We start from the raw sequence: 26,736 nt of genomic DNA on the forward strand, positions 1-26,736 counted from the left end.
ATGATGCTCCATCAGACCCTCATCTATCTACCTACTGTGCAGGTTAGTTTATTCTCAACCCTCCTGAACCACAGACAGAAACAAACCACTGAGTCCAATGAAGAATATTACAGGATTTGCACTACTATTGCTAAAAAGATTATATCTTATTAAATATGATATGACCAGTTCCTCGTAGCTAATCCTTCCAGCTTAAAGATCCAAGAAAGTTTATGAATCTTCAGAAAATGAAGTTTAAGAGGCTCTGGTCACAAATTTTATCCCACCTGGTCTTCCACAATCCAACATTTAAATAACATTGAGTCATCACGACTGTGTGTGAGGGGATTTATCCTTTATTATGTATCTATCTCCAGTAAAATATAAAGGATTTTTTTCAATTTATTTTATAATATAGATTGTATCCTACCCCATCTGAGCTATATTGTACATTTCAGGTTATTTTTGTACTGCAAGAGAAGCAGACTGCAGTATACTATAATGGCTGGACTAAATGAGACAAATTGGTTGATGGGTTTAAAAGGAAAATGTTTGATTGGAATATCTTTAATATAAAATATAGTTTGTAACAGATCTGGTACAGAGTTGACAAACAGTCAAATTCTGATTACAATGGCGCCATCATCAATTTGCAAGGCGTATAAACTCAATTAATCTCATTATGTCTATGTTTTCCATCATACTGTAGCATCTTTTATCTATCAAATGTAAAACCTACTGTAGTAAATTGATTTTTATGTAAGATATTATTTGATATTCAGTATTTATTACAACACATTGGGCATTCATGTAATAGATTCTGAAAAAAACACTTTTTGGCAAGTTGATATTTTTGTCATTTTAAAATTAGTGGTCACAACATTTCTATTTGAGACCTAATTTGATACATTTCCATGCATTTAAAAGACAATATTCTGAATCACATAAAGCCTGTTAATTATTGTGTTTGTTTATTTCTCCTTTTAGTGGCCGCCAGCCATCACATCATTTTTATCATTAAACCAAATGCTAAGACAGATTGACCTTTGCACTACACTATCTAAATATATCTATTTAAATGTTTCTGTTAAAACCTAAAATGTTTGGGATCCTCACACATGTATTTCAAAACCAACGTGTGACTATAATAAATGGTGAATTTGGATCCTTTTATGGACATGCAATTAAGCTAGATGGGTTTTTGTTGCTGTTGATCAAAACAAAACAAAACCAATTACACAGTGAACTGACAGCAGCAACATTATCATGTGTATAAACCCCTAATTCAAACAGTCTGGCTTCTGCCACACTAGGGGATAAAAATTTAATTGTTCCACATTAAAACATACATTGATAACAAACCTTGTTGAAGTTCCATACGATTATTTTTAGTCATTGTCTTCAGTGAAATTAAGTCTTGATGAAAACAGTTCCATCTTCCTAGTTAAAGTTATTCATTTAATAATAAACCATTAATAGTTATGTTGTTAATTAGTCATGTGTTAGTCCCTGTATTTGCCACTTGACACATTCAACCCATGAATCAGAATCAGGGAAAGTGATGACAAAACAGCTGCTAAGAAACAATACAACTGAAACCTGTTGAAAATAAACAATGACAACATAGCAAAAACAACACAAAAAAACAAATAAAATAACTAATGTAGGACACTGAAACCCTATAGTAGCGCTGATATGTACCATTTATTATAATGATAAATAAAGTATGTCATTATTATTATGTAAGCAAATATTAACTAATCAAAAGACTATTTCCTACCTTTTAATATCTTCATTCTGTTTGTGTTTATAGTTTGATGTAGCTCTAAAAGTGCCTCATTAACCGATGTTAATGTTCTTAGAAAGGACACAATCATTGCATTTTCCAGCATAAAGAACACAGCAATTGGAAAAATCTATTTTTCAGTACTAATTAAACATTACTAATAAATCGACTGTGACAATAAATTCACCTACAATGATTGAGGCATGGTCTAACTCGCTCTTCACAAGGTGTTCAGAGTCGTGTTCCAGTCCAGGCAACAATACTGCAGCCTCAAAACAGGATTTAAATCCTAAAAACCACATGGAGAAAGGACTAGTTAGCTTTTGTAACAGTGTGTCATATGAGCAGCTCTGCCATCTCCTGGAGAAGTTTGACTACTGCATCATTATGCTTCGAGGGTGTGCCTTCAGATTTATGTAGAGCAATCATCAAAGCAAATACTGACAGGGTTTACTCTATAAAAACATTAAAGGAGGGGAGAGGTGTGGTGAAAGTTGAGGTTTTCTTATTGTCAACACACAGTGAAAACTATTAAAGAACTAACAAACCCTGTTAGCGTTTATTTCTCTGGTGTTGTCCAGAACTATTAAAACACATCAGTAAGTCACACTTTTGCACATGGTTCCTTATTAATATGAACATGGCCACTGTAGTTTATGCTGTGTTAATCCCATAATCACCATTCTGCTTCTGTAATCAATAAATCAATAAAAGGCATCATGTTCAGTTGCTTTAAAAAGTAACCCTATTGAAAAATCAAAGAATGTATTTGTGACACATTTGAAATTGGGTTGTGAAGCTTATAAAAAGTGTCACACTAAAGTGTAAAGACCCGCTTTTACCAAAACATTGATTGTGAGTGTTAACAACTGTTTGTTCAGTAAAAGAAATGAGACAAACATGCAACATTATACATTCTGATATAAAAGATCATCAGCCTGTAACACTGTTACCGTGTTATTGAAAAACAGGTTGTTTTGATTTCATGCATCCATTGACAAACACAATCACAACCGCGCACCACTCACACGCTGAGGGCAGAGTTGCCGTGCAGCTGACACTGGAGTTCAGCACCTTGCACAAGGAAACTTCAACATATGACGGGAGGAATGCAACAACAACTGTAGCCCATTTCCTGAAAGTGTCTGATCAGTGGCTCTTGATGCACTGTCTCCAGCTTCAGTCCACGTAAAGCTCTCTAAAGTTACTGAATAAGTTTTGCTTGACAATCGTCTTAACGCTGAGGTCATTCCTGTTGCTTGTCATGTGCACCTTTACCTACCTCACCTTTCCCCTCCAGCAAACTTTCTATGAATATGCTTAAATACAGCAATCTGCAAACAGCCAGCACCGTTTCACTTGACGTGTAATGAATCTAGATTTTATCAGAGTTAACAGAGTTTCTGAATTCAGTTTACATGATATTCTCATTTTTACATACAGTAGTATATACAGGTATTTGTGAAAACATCTTTGGTAGATATAAATGGAACTAAGAATGATGGCAACAGAAGTATTAATTTCAGATAGTCGCACTGTGATTTTTTGACTTCTTGGAACAGACATCTTGCTAAAATGCATTATAGGCTCCCAGCAAATCTGATTAATGTAAATCAGGCTTTGCCAGGCTATATTGTGAATCAAACCATTATTCATCTACACTGTAATTTGCATAGGTTTAAACCACAGTTGTGTGCTAAAATGGACGCAATCACTGTGTCAAAACAACCACAATTTCAGCAAAACTGTTTACCAGTGTTTTCGCCCAACAAGTCGGTCTTACCAGTCTTGGCTAACCAACTTGCGTGAAACGGCAAGAAAGAAACAGCCTAACATCATGCAACATACAGCATCTTCAGAAAATATTACAGTACTTTCATCAGAATCTATTGTATTGCACACATTTTCACAGACATGGAGGTGGCAGCATTATGCTATGGAGGGCCTCAGAGAGACAGGTCAGAGCTGAGAAAAGGATAAGTGCCAGCCAAATACAGAGAACTCCTTAAAGAAAGCCTGGTCCAAAATGTACAAGATCTGAAATTGGAGCAAAGATGAACCTTTCAGCATTGTGTCAAAGCATTCAAAGAAGGTAGCACCAGAGTGGCTTCTGGGCAAGTCTCAGACTCTCCTTGAGTGGCCCAGCCAAAGCCCTGACCCTATGAAACATGTGTGGAGAAATCTGGAAAAGGTAGCTCTAGACACTTCCCATTCAATCTGATGGAGTCTGAGACTGTCTGTGAGAGTATAATAAACCGCCCAAATCCAGGTGCATTTAGATAAACTCAAAAAGACTGGGATTACTGCCAAAGGTCTGAATGTTCAGAAGCATGTGGGTAGTACTTTAAAGCTGTAAATCTGGGAAATAACAAGATATTATAGACGTAATGTCTAAGTGTAACAAGACGATTGGGGTATTATCTAAAGTTACAAGAAGGAAACAGGTGGTCATATCAATATCATTTTAGTTGGATATTAAAGTACTAACCAGGTAATAGATAGAAAAAAGCAACAAAAATATCTGGCTAATAGGTAAAAACATATTGGTTATAATGAAGAAACTAAGCACCATGAGCCACAGTAATTTGGAGAAAACGCATCGTAGTAGTCACACACTACAGAGCTAACAGAGCAGCAAAATGCAAAACGACATTTCTCTGTATTTTCATGGTAAAATCTGTAGTCATGAACAAAAATGATACAGCAGGAAGTGAAGCGGCTACAAATATAGGTCATAAACTGTGGTCCAGGCGATGTCAGCAGATGTTTTCGAGAAGTGAATTGATGATTTTGAAATGGCGTTTCTCAGTATTATAAACAGATTTGATTGACAGGTCATGACATTAGACACACCACAGAAACAAAGGGGGGGAAAGTGACTGATGAAGAAAAAGCCCTAACTAATGATCAAGATGTTTTTACTTTGTCAATATAGTTTGATGGTTGAGTGATGGGCAATATTCTCTGAAGTCACAGTATGCATGTGTGAAGTGTTACAACATGAGAGAGAGTAAAAGACAAGAACCACAACTTCCCAGGATGTATAACTTCAGTGTCGGCCTCCAGTTTCAGTGGCACAGAATAAGTTACACCTCCACAATTACAACTCCTCAGACCTGTAGTTATAGAGTTGTTATTATACTAGTTCAGAATGAGAAACAACAGAGGAAAAACAGAAAAAAAAAAAAACAGTGAAAAGAGAGTGACAGCAGTTTTATTCTTTTTTCCGGTGCTAAAAACCACAGTTTCACTCTGATAATACCATCTGTAAAATAGAGCTCACCAAAGACAAAATAAAAAGCCATATAAATAGAAAACTAAAAGAAAATAAAAGAAAATATTTCATGTAATGATTATTTAGGAATTGAAATGCTATCTAATTAATTGCAAGGTAACCAGGAAACCCTTAGTACAATTCAATCCCTCTCTCTCCTCATTTTCTTTCACTATCTGTAATCCAAGGCAAAGAGATTAGTTTGAAGTGTGTGACTATTAAGACATTTGGTCCAGAACAGGCAGAGCAACAAAGTAGTGACAAATGTGCATATTTTAAGCACACTATTTGAAGTGAGCTCAGTTTGCTGATGAGAAAATGTAAAATCAGGTTCACACAGAAATCTACATGACATTAATATTTTAAATGAATTCTAGCCTCTTAAAATATTTACTTGTGGGAGTAAATTTCATTTCAACACATAATTGTGTTCACTTTGGTTTAGACATGTTCATAGGAAGAAGTTTGTGTTGCAATCACAGGAAAGAAAAAGAGAAAGAGAGAGAGAGAGAGAAAGAGAGAGAGAGAGAGTTTTTCTAACAGGCAGCAGTCACACCTTCTCACTTTATCTCCTGCTGCTTCTCCCACACACAAGGCAAATAAAGGAGGTAAGAAGCACATTCTTTAAATTAAATGATGCAAAGCAGCTTTTAAAGAATGACTTAATGACACTGTTTGTAAACCCTCTGTTTACTGTGTACTGCTTGTTTACTGTAGATTGTAGGAATCTGAACTTGATGAGCTTTTAATCACAGACCATCAGCTGCTTTAGTAACTTTGGCACAGGTTAGCACGGCTACGAGGCGTGTTCAGCAACGAAGGAGTGCTCGCATGCATGTTGCTCTCATTCCAGCTACACACACAAACAGGTCCAGTCTAGATGTACGTCCGCACTGGGCCCTAAGGCAGCGTTGGATGGAGGGGGGAAAACGATTCCTTTCTTATTAATCATAACTGCTAATAAGACACGCAACATAGGTAGCCTGATCTGTGTTCGTATATGTGAAAGAACATATGATTGCATGGTCACTTTGAAGGGACTCAAATCTCTGCAAAGTGAGCAAAAACAATCTCTTTGAAGAATTAATTACTTAGTGTGCTTAGGGGTGCAGTTTTGCGGGAGGCATGAATAAGTGGCTGATGTTAACTTTCCTCTCCAGCAACAGAATGCATTATGATTGCTCTGCAAGTTGATACTAATGTCTGCGTTGGTATCTCAGATTGCAACACTACACTCACTTTCTTGCACAGTGTGCATCTTTTTATTGTTGAGACACTTCTTCTAAGCAATGAAACAAAAATGAGCAAATGTAAGGAAGGAAGTCTGTGGTACCATGATGGTGTACGATGTGGACATCAGCTTATCTGTTTGAAGCAACTAACACATACTTCATTCATATTCATATGCGATTTACACAATGGAGATTTTGTCAATGGCAAAACCAAACATGTTTCTAGTGAAAATGTGCCTCATAAATACATGCACCTGTGACAAACACATATATGTCTACTATGTTTCAGCTCATCTCTAGTTTAAGATGACTTCAATGGCTGTAATCAATGGAACCATTGCTTCAACTGGGTCAAACAGCTCAAGCAGCCATTTGAAGGACGAGGCGATCAGGGGAGTTGAAATCACAGTTACCCTGCTCATTTTCCTGGTGAGAAATTCTCAATAGCTCCACAGCCAGCTTGTGTTAGAAGTATTGTACACCTCCAATGCAGATAGGAAACATTAGGAGAGGTTGCATTAGTGTATGATAGTCCGGGGCACTGAACTTGAAGAGTGTACACTTCTGCTACCTTTATAATATAATTCACAAGTACATAGATGACAACAACCTACTATGTTGCCTTTAAAAGAAAATAACTGAGCGTTTTTTATTATTTAATTTTTACCCAATTGTGATACAATCATGTGTATACATATTTAGACACCAACAAAACTAATTTGAAATACAAACAATCAAGATGTACTTACAGCATACAGTCGAGTTGAATTCAAGGCTTTCATCAAAAATGTTGAATGAATCACATCAGTAATCCATGATTTTGATTCACAGACACTGTGAAAATATTTGTTCAGGTGTGTTATTTACTTCCGCAAGAAAGCAAAAGAGCACATTTCCTCCAATGTTAAACAACTGTTTTAAAAGTCTGACTTATCTGGTTCCATCAGGTGGGCATACCTCTCAATGGGCTGGTGGTTTGGGCACTTGGATTGCGGAGTCATCGTCACCTGGTGCGCAGAGGCAGCAATGAGGAGACGCGTGCTGCCAGCAGTTTCCGTATTTATGTCCTGAACCTGGCCCTGGCAGATCTGGTGCTGCTTCTGCGTACCCCTCTCATGTTGGGCTACATTGTTCACAACCACAGCTGGCCATTTGGTCTCGTCTTCTGCCAGCTGATCATGTTCCTGCGAGGTTTGGGGTTGTATGCCTCAGCTTTCCTTCTCTGTGCTGTGGCTCTGGAGCGATGCCTATGTCTGCTGAGGCCTGTGTGGGCTCGACTACGACGGCCCTCCTGGGCTGTTCCTCTGGCCTGTGGCATCTTATGGCTGGTGGCCACCATCCTGTCTGCCCCATACTTCCATAGCGCTGTCCTGATAGTGAAAAAAGGGTCATACCATTGCCACGAGAGTGGGAACTTTACCATGGGGCTGTTTGTCACAGAAACAGTAGGAGGTTTTATCTTGCCTCTGTTGGTGTTTGTGGGAAGTAACCTGGCTGTTTTGATCACTATTCGGCAGGCAGCGCCCTCAACACCCACGTCCTCTACCCCTTCAAATGCCCGCAGGATGACAAGGATGTACCACGTGCTCTTTTTCACCATGCTCCTTTTCCTCACCTGCTGGGTGCCATATTTTGTTTGTCGGTTCCTGCGAGAGTTGTCTGCTGGAAAGCAGGACGCCATGTATAAGAGAGTACTTACTGCAACATACATCTCTCTGTTCCTCGTGTACATCAAGAGTGCTCTTAACCCTATACTGTATGTGTTTGCTGCACGAGGTCTGGGTCGTGCTATCAAAGCTTCACTTGTGTCCACGATTGAACGACTTTTCAATGATGATTCCACAGAGTCCATACGAAGGAAATCACTTAAGAACTCACAGATGTAGCTGAGAGATCAAATTATATATTCCTTCCTCCACTCAAATATAAAATGTATGAATGGTTTGTTCATGCATTAATCCCCCACTGACTGTAACTTCACATGTAGCATATACTTTCTGACAGGAGAATCACACCCGTGGCTATCCTTGCAATGAAAGTTTGATCCCAAATGGATCGATGTAGCCAGAAATGTAAATTTTGTATTTCACAGAAACATGATTCAACTTCCATAACATAGTCAATCATGCTAGAATTCTCCACCAGCCCAAAACAAGACGTACAGTGCTTGTTCATACTGGACTGCATACTACGGTAAAAACAAATGACTCAATAATCCAAAGATGCTGCTCATGTTCTAGCATGTTAAAAGGGTGCTTTGAATAAAATTAATTCATGAATCATGGGCCATTTTCAAATGTGAAGTCCGAAAAACCATCAGGAGAATCAGGCCTGTGCAGACAGAGGGAGATTGTCTAAGTCAGATGCATCCTCTCATGAAGAGGGCGTAGGTGCCTTTGTAGTGTGTGGGAGGCAGGAGGCATGACATTGTACTACGGGGCTCATAGGATGACGTTAATCTCCAGGCCATCTGACTCGGATATTAATGTTCTCACATGCAGCTCATCTGTGTGACATGTAGATAAGTTGAGGGTTTCAATATTTGTCAGAAAGCTGTTTAGGTTTGGTGACAGGAAACACCTCCAACTTAAATAGTAACTTGAAGTTCACAAATTTCAATGCCATAGTGTCCTGACCACAAATTAGCTCTGTGTGGTCCAAGAAACGGATATGCTGCATCTATCACTTGAGTTCCTCGTAAAGATGGCTTGGTTGTTGTTGCCTAATAAAGTTGACCTTTCAGAATTGTTTAAAAAACAAACAAACAAAAAAAAAAAACATACAATTGAACTGCGAGTCATTGCAGAACTTTACATTTATTTTTATTCTACATTAAAAAATGGCAGATTTGCTTGTAGGAATGTATTACACTTCAGTTTATGTGATTCTACATGAAGCAGGATGTAGGATCTTTATTTGCAAGTACAAATGATTGATTTTGGAGTTTAGTCTAAGACGATGTGTGTTGTAAAAACATCTTTTGCTTTTACTGTTTTTCCTAAACCTTTCCAAATAAAACCTTTTGTGTAATAACCTTGTGCATTACATTACTGCTTAAATTTCAATCTTTAGCACTATTATTGTTAAAACCAATGTTGGAAATAAAAAGTCTGTACATATACATATTCTTTGCCGTTTTTTGCTTGCAGGTTTTTTTTACTGATGTAGCACAATCACAAAACATGGAACTGAATAATCTCAAGATAAGTAAAGTAAAATATAAGTTAAATAAATTTGTCCAAACAGTGTGTGCACCTTTGCAAATGTCTTGCACCTGTCCCACTCTTTTTTTAAATTTTTTATTTCAGACCTGTGTCAGGAGATCTGTTTAGGTTCCCTCTGAACAAGGCACACCACTGATAGGGATGAAGCCAGGGTTGAAGAGGTGATAAACACATATGTGTGCCTGTCGAAGCAGCACCTGAGCATCCTGGACGGCTTCAGATTACCGGAGGTTTTCTCCCCGTTTCTGAGCAGTGGTCTCGGAGTCACAGTCTGGTATGATTTTTGTCGTCCATGCCTGAAGAAGACAAAACCACTCAGTTCCACAGTGTAATTTTGTGCTTCTAGTGAATGTGCAGCATTATGACAGTTTAATGATTGTTCTCTCAAACTCAAACAAAAAAAACAGTAATTCTGGTTTTGCAGTTGATAAGATCAACACAGACAATACAGAACTCCAGATGTCACATTTTCTCTGTGCCTTTCACAAGACATGTTTCTTATTTCCTCACAGCATTACAAAAATGTTGCACCACAGAGAACATGCTTAGACTTTCCTGTTACACTGTAGAGGAAGTGCCCAGTCAGATACACCACAGATTGTACACAGAGAATGAATGCCTAGTGTAAACAGCTGTTATGCAATAGGAACAAATCATGCAGGTAATGTATATTGTGAAAGTGTTTTGTGCATGAGTAAAGCTCACCTTTAATGTTTCAGCATTTTGTGAAGAGTTGGAAGATTGAGAACTGCTTGTTCAGTTATCTTTAAGAGCTGTGTAAATACAGACAGGAAGAATAGGTTGAATGTGAATATTGTTATCTCTCCATCTAATAGCTGAGATAAATGAAAGCCTTGCAAATACAGTAATGCAATTATCAGCTTTGCTTTTCTCTGTAAATGGCACGAACCTTTCTGGAATTACTGCATGGGCCTAATTTCTCAAGAATACACCCATTATGTCAGATGCCACACAACAGCCAAATTTCAGCCACATTTCACCACACTCTCAACAAGACATGTCCAGACACACTTATGTCAAACAGGCTGGTGTTTGTGTGGAGAAACTCAGTCTACCACTTCTGTTTCTGGGTCCCCTTAATACTGGTCTACATTAATGGCAATTAAATAAAGTAATATCTAAAAGGCAATTTTGAGTTAATAAATATTAAGAAATTACAAAAACCTCATGACAGTACTATTTTACAATAATGTGTAGTAGTTTGGTAAACCATAGGCAAACTATATATTTTGTAATAAGAATAAATAAATAACAATTAGAAATTGTGTGCAGATGACACACAGCTGACCGATTCTTAGTTTGCAGTCACACTGAACAACCACAGGATCCTATACAAAACTGACCAACTCTTAGTTTGCAATAACACTGAACAACCACAGGCCCTTATACAAAACTGACTGAACTTCTAAACATGAAGCTAAATGACTTATACAAATCAATAGATCCTAATCTAAGCATGTCCAGCTTGTCTGAATTATTTTTAAATGGCCATAGGTAAACTATGGAAAATGCATGTTTGCCTCCCAAAAAGGTAAAGCAAAACTGACTGTAAAGAATTAGCACCATCTCTTTATTTTTGTTGTTATTTGTACACTAATATTCACTTTTAAATGGTAAATGGGGGAGTAATATTATCTGCTAGAGGTTCAGGATTTTTAAAATGATTTTTTGCATAAAAATTCAGTTCACTTTCTGTCTGGTTAATTTGATTAACTGAGCATTAATAATTAAATGCCGAGACACTGTCGATCAGTTGCTTGGTCTGGTAAAGTCCACAGATGTCAGTCCTGCTTTCTTATGTAAAGTTACTTTTATTAAATTTGGTAAGTGATTTCTACTGAAAGGAACGTTATTTTTAACAATATTTCCGTCCATTTTTAAAGCTAATATTTTTTTTACTTTATTGTTACCTCCACTTTGATATTAGTACTGTTTCCCCTAATAACAGCAGATGTATTTGTTAATCATCGTCATTTCCATCATCACCAACCTAGTCTTTAATAAAGTGGACATAAATATGAAAAAAGGCTTTAGTCCTAAACAAAACCCTGTAGCGAGCATCAAATATTCATCAGCTTACAAGAGAACCCTTTTCCTTCACCTATAGAGATAAACTGTCTTGCACATTGTACAATGTTGTGCAAAATACAAAGTCAGTCTAACTGACAGACGGACACAAAACATAGCTGGGGAATATAAATCTGAGAACACAGCATTAACTGATATTAATTTTAACACCTGATTTTCATTTAGCTTTACTCGTAGTCTTCAGAACATTTAAATGATTTCTAGTCACTGACTCTAGGAGTCAACGAAAAACAATTTTTGTCTAATATGCAGGATTCCAACTATGTAGTCGAAGTTCTCTAGTTGACAAACTATGCATTAGTGACACTAGTAACAAGCCTAAGCACCTATGTTTGACTTTTCATTACTTTAATTCTTTACTTATCAGGTCCTCATAATCACTAATACTAACTTATCTGCAGCTAGCTTAAGTGGCCTGATAAAATCATCCTTGCAATTTATTTGTCAGCCTGTAGGTACAACAAAGAAAAGTAACATACATTCAGAGTACATGGCACACACAGACATTTTGTAAAGTGTACTTTTTTTTTTTTTTTATGAATTTTCAGACCTCTTTAGCTTTTTCCTCCTCCTCTTCCACCTGGTCTCTGAGCACACTGCATGTGTGCTGTAAAGATTCAACCTGCTCTTCTGTACTTTCAAGAGCACTGACCACCGACCTTAAGTCTTCCTGTAAAACCCAGACAACAAAATAAAACTTCTAAACGTTACAACTACAGACACCATTTCCTTTATGTATAAAACAGTAACATGATTTATATAAATACTGTAGGTTCAAAATGTGTAATCACACAGTGAATTACTGTTTATTGCATTCAGAGCAGTGATTTACAATTGTTGTTGTTTTATTTATTTTAACGCATCCCACTCCTACTCTTTCTCACCTCAAGTGTGCTCAACGTCTTCTGTCCAGCCACCGACTTTGTGGATTCCTCCTGGTGGCGGTGAGAGGAATGCTCCAGATCTTTTCGTTTGTGCACTGGAACTTTAAGTTGTGCACACTGAGCAAGGAACCTAAGAAAGTTTTGAAAATGTTTCAGCCAAAAAGTGCAATTAAGGCCCAGTCTTTGACACCCAACATTTTTCACTTCAAATTGAAAGTTAAAGTGAAATTAAAAAACAGGAAATATATTGTTTTGTATTAGATATGCTAAGAATTTGTCCAGTGACAAGATCAACTTTGTTATGTGAGCTGACCTATGGTCTTCATAATATTATCTAAGCTGTGTTATTTATTATTATTATTATGTTTATTATTATGTTAATTATTAGACACTAAATAGTAAATTGTCATTTCAGGGACTTACAAATCATCATTGTACATCATTAATCTCAGGTGTGGTGTCACACAATGTCACTTTTACCACTCTAAAATGTGCTGTATTGCAACTGTGGGATGTGAGCAGAGAGTAGTATATATGTCATAGACACTAATTAACTTCAACCAGTAACCCTTACTGTAACCCTTCAACTTACCTCTGTCCACAAATATCTAGGGCTTGTGGGATATAGTATTCAATTAAAGGCTGCTAAAATGTCAGAATTAAATAAAAAAACAACATCAGTAAATATTAATTTTCTAAACATGACACTGCTGATAAAGGCTACTTTCAAAGGCTAAAATCTCTCTGAATTATGTTTCCTTCCTTCGGAAATGCATCCCACAGGTTTCTCTATTGGTTTTCTCACTCTCAGTACAACGCAAAAGTCACCTATATAATACACACATAAATAGTTCCACAATAATCAGATAATGACATTAACTAGAACGCCAACAGTTGCACATATTAGACAAGAACCCCATGGAGCTTGGTCTATGGTTCACACATCTGAGCACACATCATGGACATCGTTTTAAAACGACGTAAATATTATTTTCCACCACTAATAGCTAAATTACTACACCCCCTCTTAACTAAAAGTTAGTCTTTCTACAATCCATACAAGAACAAAATGCTATTAGTATTCTCTGTGATTGACACTCGGAGGATAATTCCAAAAACAAACAAACAAAAAAGGAGGGAGCAGGCCTTTCATTTACATCTTAATTTTTGACTTATTACTCACCTGTTTCTCATTATGTTTAGATGTTCCTGGGTCTCCTTCTTCTCCATCCGCCTCAGAGCAAGAGTTGCTCTGTGAACACACAAAAAATAAATGTCTATGACAATTATTCATTGGCTGCCTTCTGCATTTGTTAAGAGGATGACTGTACATGAACCTTTAATGTACAGATACAAAACTAATATGAATTTATAGGCAAAAACATGCTCTTCATCTAGGGAAATTACTAATGTTGTTGATTTTTGACAAGGAAAGGTGGCTTTTATTTAAATGTCAATGTCATTAATTATTCTTAACCACTGACTGTTAATAATTAATTAATCTTTTAGCAAACTGGATGTAAATCAATCTTTATAATAAAAAACAGCAAAACTCACAGTACTGACAAATCCATAATGTTCTCCAATGCTGTGATAGTGGATCTCGGTATCAGCTCCCAGTTTTCTTGGCCTTTGATATTATTAGGTCTTGAAGATAAGTCGTCAGCTAATCAAGACACAGACACAAGCAATACAATCAACAATAGTACACGACTAATGTGTGTTGTGGTGCAAATCTTAAAGCATGGTGCATGAATAAGTAAGGCTGTGTTGTTAAAAGAGCTGTACTAACCTTTCCTCTTCCGTACTGGTTTGGGGTGGGTGTTTTTGCTCTGCTTGTTGTCAATGAGCTCCAGGTCCTAAAGTAAAAACATTAATCATGTGGCCCATGAATATGTTATCCAAAGACTTGCAGAACAACCCAGATCCGCGATCCACATCAGCTGATGACATGTGGTGCTAGCTACCTCATTTTACCTGTTGCTCCGTTGATAGTTTCGTAGTCTTATCTGTTTTTTTCCTGGTTTTCAATGTAGCGTTAGGTGTTTTTGATGTCGCCCGATGAGAACCTCGCACAGGCTTCATGTCGGGGAGATAACGTTATGGTTGGTCGGCTAACAATTTAGTAGTTAGCTGAAGAGCTAGGGTTAACCCTGTAGCCTCGGTGCACTCGCTAATGTTAGCAACTGTAATAACGTATAGCTAAGCTAACATAAGTTAAATAAGCGACGAACTGGTGGAATAACACTGCACACGGGTTATGTTTGTCTAAAACGTAAGTACTAAAACACGTCATATAACTAAAGTAATAAACTCTGAGGACAGGAGCTACCGTCGAGCTAACGTTACCAACTTTTGGCGCTGTTGTTTTCGAACCGTTCAGCCCACAGCGCGCATGCGCTTGTCAGACTCTCTTTACCCGGAGTCTTGCCTGTCAGGTGCGGACCCCGCAGATTGAACTTATCGTAGCAATGCAAAGCAAATCACCAGACCGAGAGGATGCATGTTGCATGCATGTTATAATCCAAGTTATTTCTGTTGGCTGGAAAATTGGGGTCACAACCCCACCACAAAACGCTACCCGTGAGGTACAAAGCCTTGCATTGTGCAACTTACAATAAAGAACATGCTACTACTACTTTGAGTTTTCATTTGCACTTAATGTACTGAAATCTCATATTTTTATTTCAGATCTATGCAGCTGATTAGACAAAAAAGACCTTCAAATACAACATTGTCACAACACTGAAACTGAAATACACCACTGAGTTTATTAGTTTTTCTTAACAGAAAAGTGACCAAAAAATCCCTTAAAGAAAATGCTCAAGGGATATAAAAAAAAACACTAACAACAACAAAATTAAAGGAAGATTACCCAATATAAGGTAAATAAAAATAAAATAACAGGTGGTGTCACAGTATGAGACTGCATTCATTTCTGTCCATCAGGCCTGTCACACCCTTCCAGGAAGGTGAAATTTTCCTGTGAAGCGTCCATGATTGTGCAGGTCAAAGGGGCTGAGCACCTTCCTGATGCCCAGCATGTTGCCTTGCACTATCTGCTTAAAGGTCCAAGGATTCTGGTTGTTCTGCTCCATATCAGCCTGCTTCTGTTGCAGAGCCGCTAGGCCCTCTCTGCTCACCACCTGAAATAATTAAATAGACATAACATATTGTAAAACAAATTCCAATGGGAAAAGCAGACTTATAAGTATTACCTCCAGGGGAACTGGTATAATTGAGTGGTGGGATAAAACATGTATTTACTATAGTTTAATTATTTGTTACGTTTGTTTAGATCCACCTCAGTAATCTGTATTTCTGGATAAATCGTCATTTTAAAACCATGACCAGTAAACCAGATTTCGACACGGCCATTATGTAGTTACCTAATACCTCTGAGTATACACTGTATCCATCAGCTCACCTTCGCAGGGAAGGGTAGCTTCTTTGCCACTTCAGTCAAGATGTGCTCAACCTCCTCCAGCTCCACCTTTCCTCCCACCTCCAAGATTAAACGCCCATAGCGGACAGGTGTCACATAGTGGTCAATGGCTCCCTTGCCTCCACCCATACGCTGGCCCAAACCTTTACGTGTAATGGGCTTATATGGGGCATTGATGCGCCAGCGGGCGAATGTAGTCCTGGAATCCATCTTGCGATTAATTGTCAGACGCATCATTTCCATGTGACCCCAGTGGAGATAGCCCCCTCCCAAGGCCTACGTATCAGTAAGAGACAGAGAAAAAGGAAAATGTCATGCTCTGCCCAATGACTGTTTTCTCCTCTTTACCTGGCAGGTAAAGATAATGTTATTGATAATATAATACTTATAATGCACTGACCACAATAGCGTATTGTCCTGTAGTGAAGGAATTTGCTGCCCTAGCTGGACCTTGGATATCTCGCAGTTTTTTCATCTCTTTCCTGGCCTTTTTAAAGTTAGGCACCTTGTTCAGAAACTTCAGTTTGGATTTTTCCGGCAGCACCACATCTTTCAGAGGCAGAAGGGAAAAAAAAGGAAAATTGGGAATTTGTGAACAGCAATAACAACCTCAATGTCTACTTGGACAGACATTTAAATAATTCAAAGACTGGACCAAGGAACTCTAAATGTTTTTGCTCATGTCTTAGCCTCAACTGTACACATGTGAAAATGGTTTTAAAAAATAATATCAGATAAATGAAGTAATGAAATGTAGTAGATCAATGATTACCTCTGAAATCTGGAGGAATTTCATGTGTCTTCAGCCCAGCAGCTAGGAATTTCAAGTGGCTGTGGAAAGGACCTGCGAAACAAACACAAATGATTCACAAAATTCAACAGATCTGCCTTATGTTACTGCTAATATATAAAAAATTATAATATAATATAATCATAATAAATGCTCAGCTTAAATTTGTGAATTAGAATATAATAGAATATCAAAACAGCAGAAGATCCTGTTAGTGATTTTAAGTTCTTCGTTTATTTTCTGCATGCAAAAATCTTTATTGTCTCTCTGTTTGTAGAACTGCAGTTTCTTTTTCATGTGCAAGAGTTAACACATGTGGCAGCAATGTTTAATATTGTGCACTGCACCCGATTAATAAACCATTAAATATATAAAGGAAACACGCAATAAAGATGAAAAGCTGCTAGTTAGCTAACAAATGTTACCTTGTAAGTGACCGTGGGCTCTACAAACACCGGTCAACCCGCCCACAGCACCTTTGATGAAGGAGATCATGGCGCTAATCTTGAATTGGTCTCTATGAACATTAAACTGTCAGACTAAATATTCTACATAAGGGCATTTTAGGTGGTTAACAAATCAAACTGTTACGAACACCATGCTCTGCACAAGGTCGCTGCCATTGCTGTGTTCCGCCATCAGAGCAGACACTTCCGTTTTTCACAATAAAAGCCTAACAAATCGAGTCAGGTGAAGTGACATATTTTTAAACACTTGTAACATTTTGGCTTTGTATTTTATTTTATGGGTTTTGTCTAAAATAAATTGACTGAATCAGAAAAGGTCCTCAAACGCAAGTCAACAAACTTGAATAATCATTGAAATTTCCATATTTAATACTTTACTGAAAATCTGGTCTTTGCAACCTCATTGAGTTTTATAATATCCTGTGAAGTACCACAGTTTATCATCAGTAGAATGACCTATCTTGACAGTGACTGCTATAATGATTCATTTCAGTCTACTGTACAGACATTACACTCTGTCGCCAGTTTATTAGGTAGACTATGCTAAAACTAATGTGGTCTAATACAATGGTCTTAGTTAAAGTTTATGAAAAGCATGTTACTACATGACGAGGCAAACTGGTAACACAATCCAGACATGCCCTTCTTTTTATAGTGTCTATAATATTATAAAAAAGAGGGGATGCAGGCAGATGTGTAATAGACAGTGCACAATAAAATATAAAACTTTATTATAGCAGTAGAATTTGTACATTGGCTAAGCTAATTGAATATTTCTGCTGATAAAACAGCTGTTTTCCACAGGAAATATTGGTAGACATTTTCACAAGAAAAAAATACTATAAAGTCTACTATAAAATCAATAAAGTTCCAAAATTAATTTATCAAAACTTCCACCCACTCTGTCAAACATGAACTAATAACTCAAAATTGAAAAACCTTAAAAAACATTTGCAAAAACCTTTTTTTTTCCTTAAAGGTTTGAAAACTGCATTGCTTACATGTTCTTCAGTGTTACAGTGCCTTCAAAGTTTTTCTTGACAGGCTAAATACTGACCAGTGGAATAGTGGTCCAAAAGCCCACAGGGAAACATAGCAAGTGGACAAAAGTAAAGGGCAATGCACTTTTGGTAATTTGTCTTCTATTGGAAAATGAACACGTTAAGAGGTTTTCTCATCTGTGACAAATAGGTCAGAGTTATTTTTCGAGGGTTAATTAATTAGTATTGGCTGATGCCACTCAGCAAAAGATAATCATGATCATACAGCTGCACAGTGAGGTGTTAAGTCTATATTCCATGGTAGAGAAGATCATATTTGGGAATATTTTGAGGATCTATGGGACTCTGGACAATCATCTTCCCCCGCATGGCTCCTCTATATATGACCTCAATCAGGTCCATAAAATCTTGCTTGGTCTTGAAACTGCCAACAAATTTGGTGTGATCTGGAGATCTGAAAGAAAAACAAAATTCAACTAACAGTAACAATATTGACATAACAACATTAAGCCTTAGTATTTAATAACCAGATCAATGCCTGGCTGGTTAAAGAGTGGCTTTAAAGAACAGCTCGAATTATTACATAATAAATAGATTTTTCAAGCAATCAATTAAACAATCAATTAACTGTACATCAGGAAACTAATAAACCTTCCTAAAAATAATTGATGGTTTTATTAAAACAAACATTTTCTGAATTCAGTGACCTGGACAAAACAAAACTTCTTAAGACATCACCTTTATCTTTGCAAAGGTATTAAGCACATTCTTTATATTTAATTTCTCTACAAGAGCACCTAGAGGGTTAACTGGGCAAAATGTCCACCTGGTCATTTTATATTGTGATCATTTTATATACAAATTAACTAAAAATATCATAAGCAACTAAACAAACTCACCCTGTAGCACGGAGAATACCAGATTATATAGTTCTGTTCATCAGATAATTACCAATGCAAGAGAAGAACATCCGTTCACTCACCCGTAATCCACCTTCATGTGCTGCCCGTTGAAAAAGAAAACAGTGGAGGGGATGTAACTGATATCAAAGTATCTTGTGTAGATGGGAGCTTTATCCACGTCAACGATATAGATGGACGCCATGTTACTTAGATCATGGGCAGTTTTAGACAGCTAGAAGAAAACAGAAGTTAGCAAATGCAAAGCATTAAATTAAAATGAGGAGTCGTTTGGTTGATTGCTTACAATCTCATCAAGCTGGAGGCAAACTGAATCTTCATCTCTTCCAAACCTCAGGACGACGACTTTTTCAGCTACGCCTTTGATAACATCATCTATATCCTTCTTGCAAGACAATTTGGGCAAAAATAAACTCATTTTCAGGGTATGAAATTTGTTTTACTTGAGGAAAAATATTAGCTAAGTTGTTTTTTTTTTTTTTTAAGCTAACAGGAGGAAATGACATCATTATTGCTGCACGACGCTATAAAAGTCCGCCTGGGAAATGGAAACAACATCCCATTACCGGTAGCGTAAAAATGTTGTTTATACTTTATGTTGACGTCCCCTCAACAATATATACAATAATAAAAGCTAAATTACAATTATATTTAATTTAATCAGGTTAAGATAATTGATGGATGGATAGATTGGTGGTGTAAACTCTGTGTTAATATAAACATTTACGATCATTGTTGTACGACACATTTTTGTGTGACACCGTGTAACAACGTGACCTTCCCCCACTGTTTGACAGCATGGGCAGCGACAAAAGTGAACTTAAGTCTGGGGATATGTAAGACGTTTCAGTTATCGTTAATTAACCTTTGATTATAATGGAAAAGAAACAGAGCTAGGTCCGTAATTTGTTTCGTTTAAAGTACTCGAGATAATTCAGCGTTGACAGACATTGTACGTTAACTAGCTGCGGTTGAAATAGTTTACCGCGATGTTACGACTCTTTTCCAGACTGGGGTTTTATGAACTCTACAAATGCAATCGTTTTGTGGCATCCTGTGTTATCAAGAGGCAGGTCGTCAGTTTTCTCTCGGTGAACAGTGTCTGCCATCACAGAATATCCACCCCTACCCGCCACCTCAGTACTGGGATCCCCCCCTGGAAAGATGCTCTTCAGCCAGAAAGAAATAAGTCTGAGGAAATAGAGACAGTTGAGCTGGACAAATGGAAATCTGTAATGACAGCAAAAGCTGGAGTAGAGGAGAAACAAGTCGATGATGACGAGGAAGCAAGTGATGATGATGAAAATTATGGAGAGCCAAGCAGTGGTTTAAAGGACGGTTGCTCTCTGGAGGCAACTCGGGATCTGGTTGAAATGTGGCGACAAGCTGGGAGACTGGTACCTCATGAGATTACCGATGAAGAGGTTCAGACGTTGACAGAGCTCACCACCAAGTCCTCTAGGAAAAAGTATCTGAAGTACCTAGCCATCAAGGAGGGCCACAAGATGGCTCGTAAGGAAAAGCAGAAGAAGAGGAAGGCAGAAAGAGAAGCCTCAATAAAACAGGCAAAAGAACAGGAAGGGAGTGATCACAGTGAAGAGGAGATGAAAAACACATTCCTCCTTAAGTATTGGAGCCGCTCTCTGGACAAGCTGCTGGCCTGGAGGAGTGCACAGGCCATGCTGTTCGGCCAGCCGCTGGTGTTTGACATGAGCTATGACTCTAAAATGTCCAAGCGGGAGATAGAAAACACAGTTTCCCAACTGATGGAAGTGGAAGGGTGGAACCGGCGGGCCACTGAGCCCTTCCATCTCCACTTTTGCAACCTGCAGGAAGACGGGGCCTACAAGAAGGAGCTGCTCAAACGATACGGTGCAGAAACCTGGGACCGGCTTCTCATCACAAGCACTGACCGTCAGCATGTCGACCTGTTCCCCTCTGAACAGCTCGTATACCTTACTGCAGACTCCCGTAATGTTCTCCGTACCTTTGACCACTCCAAGGTCTACATCATTGGTGCAATGGTGGACCGGTCCATCCAGACAGGCACGTCGTTGGCCAATGCGAAGCGTCTGAAGCTGGCTACAGCCCGATTACCGCTGGTTGAGTTCCTCCACTGGGAGACAGGAGCCAAAAATCTGACTCTGGACCAAATGATCCGTATCATGCTCACCATCAAAGAAACAGGGAATTGGAAAGAGGCGTTGAACTTTGTGCCTAAGAGGAAGCATGCTGGCTTTTACCAAGTTCAGATACAAAAAACAATTCCCAAGAATCGAGTAACAGGACTGACAAATCATGGACCAAGAGAGGATGGTGACAGGCCAGTGAGATCTGGAGAAATAAGTAATGAAATGAAATGTAAAAATGTAAACAGTCTGTACCGGTCCCAGAACGAGCCTGGGTTCACAGGTAGAGACACAAACGCTGGATGGCCCAGTGACAGCAAAAACAAATCAGCTGCATCTAAAGTACGTATGTCATTTAAAAACAACATGGAAGCCAGAAAAAGTACTGGCAAGAGCAAGATATGGTGGGATGACAAGTGAAGACTCAACAGAAATTGTAACTTTTGTTAATAAGGACGTGTTGACAAGTAAAAGGAAAAAGAAATGTGAATAAAATGGTATAATGGTTCCTGGTCTTACTTTGTGCTTGTTGACTGATTCAGGACCAAATACAGTATAAAATAAAACAGAGAACATCATTTATCAGTAACATCAAAGTGCATTTACAAAACCTGTCCATTTAATAAAATTGGTTATATTAACAATTTTCATGCAGTTGTCCTTAAATCAAAGGTTTGTTCACATCTATTGAATCTGCTTTGAAACTTGTATTTTTAGTGTAGTCTAACTTGTTTGTTTTTAAATCTAAATAAGATCAAATATTCAGCCTAAAAAATAATACACACTGCTTTGGTACAAATTTAATTTATCATTTGAGTGTACTGTTTTGTTGTAAACAGAAAACGAACAAGACTTAAAGTAAAAAAACACTTTGGTCTTTATTTTCATTCATGTATTATTGATGATGTCAGAATTTTTACTGTGAATTATACCGTCGCCATCACTTTTCCATACAGCATAGTTTTAGAATATTCTAAAAAGACATATGCAATAAATAACTCATTTCATAGTAGTGTTTTCTCAGGCACCATAAACACATCACCCAAATATAATGAAGAAAAGCAAGTCAAATACTTAAAATGTTTTTAGTTTCATTTTTTTCTTTTTAAACAAACCAAAAAGAAAAAAACTGCTAATAAAATAAACCCAAACAACTATGCTGCTGCAGTACCATCAATCTATTTTCAAAATACTGATTTATATTAAAATGTAAATGTAAAAGTATGCAATATACAAAATATATTAATACAATGTATTTTTGCTTTTACTTGACCATTGATGAACTTAGTCGGTACAAGATGCTTTGTTATTTTTCTTGTACAGTCACAGTGCCCACATGACAGTGGGTGCAATTATTCCATTATCTGTTCATTGACTTATGAATATGTAAATACAACTCATAAGTTTGAAGCAGACACTGCTACAGTATCTGTTAACCATGTAACACTGACTTGTCTTGACCTCACAACTCAATAAGAAAAAAAGCACTTTCTGTGGTTTAAAATCACTGACTCTGACATAGATACATAATTTTTAAGTCAAACAGCCGGTTGATACGATTTGAAACCATTATTTGAAATTGTGGAAATCAACAATTATGGCTGCATGAGCAAAGAGTTATACCAAGTCACTTCACACAGATTAGCAGCAATCTTCGGTGTACACTCCTCTTCAGACCATCTGAAAGAAGCTGTGATGCTGCACTGGTATCGGACTGAAGGTTTGCCACTCTTTGACCTCTACAGCACTAGGATGTCTCCAGTACAGCGCTCACAGCAGTTAAAAGTAATGTTTTCGTAGCGGGTGTATGGGTGAAACCTGCCAATGCTCTTCTTATTGCATAATAAATTTGATGGGGTGGAGTCACTGACTGGAGAATCAACCTTGTTTTCTGGGCAAATAGGATCTAGAATTTTCAACACCTATGAAAGAACAGATAACACACAAGTGAACCTCTGAGTTTTAAGAGATGTTTGTTAAAAAATGGAAATTTCTACAAAGACAAAGTTTGTACCTTCTCAGCCATCTTCTCTGCTGGTGTGCTGCAGAGCTGCTCAGCTGTTTTACCGTTGCTCTTCACTGCGCTGCTGCTGTTCGTGTTGCCCAGCAGGTGGGAGTTGATGGCATCTGCTAGCTTGTGATTAGCAGCTGCCAGCTCTCCTGTGCTGAGGGGTTGTGCACTGGGATAGTACGTCTGCTGTCTGCCCCACTGCAGAGACACCAGGAGCTGCTCCAGAGATCTGATGGCAGAAAAGAATTTAGAGAGCATTAACCCTTGAAAGGCTTTTACCTTTATCATGTATATGTCTGCAAACTGGATGTTGGCGTTTTAGTCATGCTTTGGTATCGATTTGAACCTTGAACCTACCAGATTTTTGTTACTATTGATGTGGCTATGATCTGGGGCTAAACATTACCCTTAAACCACAACAGCAAGCACAAACTGTAAGTGCACAAACTTTGTGGGCTTCTCCAAATACAGCTGCTGTCATGGTTCATGCAAGTGAAGCAGCACAAAGTGGCACAGGATATAAATAATGAATAAAAATCAAAGAATGTGGTGATGATCTAATTTACTTGCACAGCATGGCTGGTCTCATTGCTCTAAAACAGTTGTGCTAACCACAACAGCATCTCTACAAGTATAAAAAGCTTTTTCCAGGAAGTTATCTGGATGGTGCAGAGTAGCATGATCTGATTACACACACACACACACACACACAGATCACCCTAAATCTTGAGACAGACACACATGATGTAGGTTTTTACAATTAGAAATGCAGTACTAAAAATGTTCATGAAGTCGGCTGCATCAGTCTGACTGTACTTCACATGGCTGCGGGGATCCAACGACTGTTCCCAATATGTAAAATAAATTTACTCTGCATGAATAAAAATTAAGGTGACAGAAATTATTAAAAGCATAAATGTTTTTTTGAGTGAAATATGAGTGTGTTTTCTTTGAGTTATCTTCTGAAGTTTAAATTTTTAAACTAAGAATTTTCTAGGGATGACAATCCATTTATAGCCAATCCTAGTTTGGGTAAGTTAAGTTTTGATATCTGCCAGTAATATAATTCCACATTTAAATATTACTTAATCAGTTTGGAACATCTCTACAATTCAATTTAGTAATTACCTGTGAGTGAGCACCATCTCCCTGGAGAACTCCTCTCTCTCTAAGAGCAGGTCCTGAATTGCTCCTTGTGCTTCTCTGATCTGTCTCTGCAGAGCTGCTCTGGCATTTGTCAGCTCCTCTGCCATGACTCTGAAGATTACGAAATACAACATTAACATTAATGTAAGTATTTATTTAGCATGATAACAGAAATTATGTAATCCATAACCAACTAAAAAAAATCATTGTAGCTTCACTAAATTAAACTTCTTCATCAGCAGCAGCTCTACTAGATTAGAGCTGCTGCTGATGCCACTGTAAAATTAAATGCCCACCCCTTTCCATCCTTTTCATGTAATTTCCAACCATTGCTACCTGTCACACAATGACTTACCTGCTAGCCAGGAACTTGCTCCTCCAAACATCACACTGGATACTCATTCGCTCCAGCTGCTCCGTAGTGTGAGACAAATTGCGACCTAAAGCCTCATTCTCCAGAATCAACTGGTTTTTCTCCCGTGCCAGACGCTCAAAGTGATACTGTAGGTCATCACCCACTGAAGCCACCAGAAGTTTTTTTAGCTCACGATTCACCTGGTGCAGCAAATGAATAAATCTTAACCAAGTGCTTTCACTGTTTATTTTATATTAATTCAAAATAGTTATTAATATAAAAAAGCTGTACTGTTCTACTTATCCACATTGACATGTGGCAATAAACCTGAGTTTACTATGCCTAATATCTTCATAACATGTAACAAATTAATTAGGGCATTACCTCTGTCTGCACACGGAGCTGATTAGAAAGACCTTCCTTATCCTGCAGCAGTCTGCGTTCAGAGTTCTGCAGCTTCTCGAGCTGTCCTCTCCAGTCCTCCACTAGGGGCAGCGGGGGAGAGCCCTGCTCGTCAGTCTGTTGCCCAGGCTCCCCTTTTCCCTCAGCAGGTCCTGTACGGGTGCTTCGGCTAATAGCAGCACGTGGGACGAGAATCCTTACAGCCTCCACTTCTGTGCATGCCTCTCTACTAACCTTGCCCAGGTGGAGCACACCAAGAGGCTGGGGAGTGGGAGCAGGGTGGGCTGATTTTGGGCTGTGCGTTGGGCTATGCTTTGGACTAGCCACCTTCAAGAGGGGAACTGGGGAAGGAGCTGATGTATGTGTGTCTGTGTTTACTTCCAAGATGGCTAGAGGTTTTTCCGTTTCCATGCCATCACCAGAACCTCGGACAGGCACGCGGGCAGAAACTGGAAAATATAAAAATTGTCAGGTTTACACTTCAGACAATGAATGAGACTCTACTCAAAGTTTTTTTACTGCACAACTTAGCAATTGATTTACCAGAGACAAACAACATGGACACATTTTTCAAGTGTGTCATGCAAATGCCAACATATAGCCACAATAACTCCTAGCTTGCAGCATGTAGGGCTGCATATTGGTACCTACCAAAAATCTGTCAAAAACATAATCTTTGTTGCTATTACTTTAATCACATAGATTGTCTAGGAGTGCAATAAATTATTATTTATGCATTATTGATTAATCAACAAAACAATACTTTCTTTATGAATCACACATTTGTACTTCAGCTGTGCTCAATCTCCAAATAGGTTCAGTTTACTATGATAATACAAAACAAGCACACTGAGTCTTTGTTTTGAATAAATGTGGTCTTAAACCTCTCAGACGAGTCAGACATTTCATCACAGCTTCACAAAGGAAACTGAAGTAATGTAAATAATGGAGAAATAATGAAAACAGTACAAACCTCTCACAGCTGCGGTCATGGTGAAAGCGGTGTTAGCCAAGAAGGAAGTCTGTAGTTTAGTTCAAACCCAAGTGAACCCTTCTCCCTGAGTGAATTAACAATGGGACAAGAGATTGTGTGATAACTTAATTTACGTTCAGTGTTTAAGACAGATGAAATAAAGCCGCTTATCAAAGTTCATGGTTTACAGCTGAGGAACTGATAACGATACACGACAACAGTAGCTTAGCCAAGAGCTAGCTGGTAGCGTTAGCTAAAGTTAACTGTGTTAGCTAGAATAAGTAAGTAATTAACAGGACGTTTAGAGTTAATGACATAATTTACATTAACACACTACCTGGATATGTGTTAGCTACACGGAAAAAAAACCAAATGTGGTTGATTTAGACAGAAAGTTAGAGCATACCGGCTAACACTGAGTGCAGACCCAGCTTCGAGGTAAACTGTTTATTTTGTCACCGGACACAGTTGGCCTCTGTTGGGCTCCAAGGGGCAGTTCTGCCCTGATTTTGGCCTCTCAGGCAAAACTTCCTGTGAAACTTCCCGTTTGGCCTTCCAAACAAAAGCAAGAGGGAGCACCTTGTTGGGCACAATTTATAGGTCAAACCC

General features: G+C 38.1%; 6 protein-coding genes across 6 annotated transcripts; 2 read left to right on the top strand and 4 right to left on the bottom strand.

Moving 5' to 3' along the window:
• Positions 1–5,564: 5,564 nt before the first annotated feature.
• LOC113174681 (C5a anaphylatoxin chemotactic receptor 1) lies at positions 5,565–9,392 on the top strand. Its single transcript, XM_026378768.1, has 3 exons — positions 5,565–5,647; positions 6,561–6,700; positions 7,219–9,392. Exons 2-3 carry the CDS (start codon positions 6,578–6,580, stop codon positions 8,155–8,157), a joined length of 1,062 nt encoding a protein of 353 aa, XP_026234553.1. The 5' UTR covers positions 5,565–5,647; positions 6,561–6,577; the 3' UTR covers positions 8,158–9,392.
• LOC113174682 (centromere protein Q) lies at positions 9,069–14,892 on the bottom strand. The gene is given in 9 exon segments (XM_026378769.1): positions 9,069–9,791; positions 10,201–10,229; positions 10,232–10,268; positions 12,155–12,274; positions 12,489–12,618; positions 13,672–13,740; positions 14,046–14,154; positions 14,281–14,347; positions 14,466–14,892. Coding segments are annotated over 9 exon segments (861 nt in total). The 5' UTR covers positions 14,574–14,892; the 3' UTR covers positions 9,069–9,599.
• Positions 14,893–15,234: 342 nt separating this feature from the next.
• mrpl16 (mitochondrial ribosomal protein L16) lies at positions 15,235–17,373 on the bottom strand. The gene is made up of 5 exons (XM_026377600.1): positions 17,149–17,373; positions 16,706–16,777; positions 16,334–16,482; positions 15,916–16,209; positions 15,235–15,634 (listed from the first exon to the last, which is right to left on the bottom strand). Exons 1-5 carry the CDS (start codon positions 17,216–17,218, stop codon positions 15,443–15,445), a joined length of 777 nt encoding a protein of 258 aa, XP_026233385.1. The 5' UTR covers positions 17,219–17,373; the 3' UTR covers positions 15,235–15,442.
• A 523-nt stretch (positions 17,374–17,896) lies between these two features.
• On the bottom strand, positions 17,897–19,682 carry txnl4b (thioredoxin-like 4B). The gene is made up of 3 exons (XM_026378526.1): positions 19,398–19,682; positions 19,174–19,325; positions 17,897–18,645 (listed from the first exon to the last, which is right to left on the bottom strand). The coding sequence occupies exons 1-3, from the start codon at positions 19,527–19,529 to the stop codon at positions 18,480–18,482; spliced, it is 450 nt and encodes a 149-aa protein (XP_026234311.1). The 5' UTR covers positions 19,530–19,682; the 3' UTR covers positions 17,897–18,479.
• A 177-nt stretch (positions 19,683–19,859) lies between these two features.
• Positions 19,860–21,885, top strand: trmt10c (tRNA methyltransferase 10C, mitochondrial RNase P subunit). The gene has a single exon (XM_026378524.1). It carries the CDS (start codon positions 20,101–20,103, stop codon positions 21,658–21,660), a length of 1,560 nt encoding a protein of 519 aa, XP_026234309.1. The 5' UTR covers positions 19,860–20,100; the 3' UTR covers positions 21,661–21,885.
• A 208-nt stretch (positions 21,886–22,093) lies between these two features.
• Positions 22,094–26,601, bottom strand: blzf1 (basic leucine zipper nuclear factor 1). Its single transcript, XM_026378525.1, has 7 exons — positions 26,534–26,601; positions 26,128–26,212; positions 25,137–25,603; positions 24,753–24,952; positions 24,380–24,508; positions 23,255–23,480; positions 22,094–23,162 (listed from the first exon to the last, which is right to left on the bottom strand). Exons 2-7 carry the CDS (start codon positions 26,144–26,146, stop codon positions 22,980–22,982), a joined length of 1,224 nt encoding a protein of 407 aa, XP_026234310.1. The 5' UTR covers positions 26,147–26,212; positions 26,534–26,601; the 3' UTR covers positions 22,094–22,979.
• Positions 26,602–26,736: the final 135 nt, after the last annotated feature.

Source organism: Anabas testudineus, chromosome 3 (genome assembly GCF_900324465.2).
Source record: "Anabas testudineus chromosome 3, fAnaTes1.2, whole genome shotgun sequence".
Taxonomy (NCBI): Eukaryota; Metazoa; Chordata; class Actinopteri; order Anabantiformes; family Anabantidae; genus Anabas; species Anabas testudineus.

What these genes read in the sequence shown, in the direction of transcription:
- LOC113174681 (XM_026378768.1), top strand. Translation starts at nt 6,578, where the DNA reads ATGACTTCAATGGCTGTAATCAATGGAACCATTGCTTCAACTGGGTCA. An exon ending in TTACCCTGCTCATTTTCCTG is followed by an intron (nt 6,701 to 7,218) that starts GTGAGAAATTCT and finishes TGGTTCCATCAG; the next exon opens with GTGGGCATACCTCTCAATGG.
- mrpl16 (XM_026377600.1), bottom strand. Translation starts at nt 17,218, where the DNA reads ATGATCTCCTTCATCAAAGGTGCTGTGGGCGGGTTGACCGGTGTTTGT. An exon ending in AGCCCACGGTCACTTACAAG is followed by an intron (nt 16,778 to 17,148) that starts GTAACATTTGTT and finishes TTTGTTTCGCAG; the next exon opens with GTCCTTTCCACAGCCACTTG. An exon ending in CAGGACAATACGCTATTGTG is followed by an intron (nt 16,210 to 16,333) that starts GTCAGTGCATTA and finishes ACTGATACGTAG; the next exon opens with GCCTTGGGAGGGGGCTATCT.
- txnl4b (XM_026378526.1), bottom strand. Translation starts at nt 19,529, where the DNA reads ATGAGTTTATTTTTGCCCAAATTGTCTTGCAAGAAGGATATAGATGAT. An exon ending in GCCTCCAGCTTGATGAGATT is followed by an intron (nt 19,326 to 19,397) that starts GTAAGCAATCAA and finishes GTTTTCTTCTAG; the next exon opens with CTGTCTAAAACTGCCCATGA. An exon ending in CACATGAAGGTGGATTACGG is followed by an intron (nt 18,646 to 19,173) that starts GTGAGTGAACGG and finishes TTTTTCTTTCAG; the next exon opens with ATCTCCAGATCACACCAAAT.
- trmt10c (XM_026378524.1), top strand. Translation starts at nt 20,101, where the DNA reads ATGTTACGACTCTTTTCCAGACTGGGGTTTTATGAACTCTACAAATGC.
- blzf1 (XM_026378525.1), bottom strand. An exon ending in AGCTCCGTGTGCAGACAGAG is followed by an intron (nt 24,953 to 25,136) that starts GTAATGCCCTAA and finishes TTGCTGCACCAG; the next exon opens with GTGAATCGTGAGCTAAAAAA. An exon ending in AGCAAGTTCCTGGCTAGCAG is followed by an intron (nt 24,509 to 24,752) that starts GTAAGTCATTGT and finishes CGTAATCTTCAG; the next exon opens with AGTCATGGCAGAGGAGCTGA.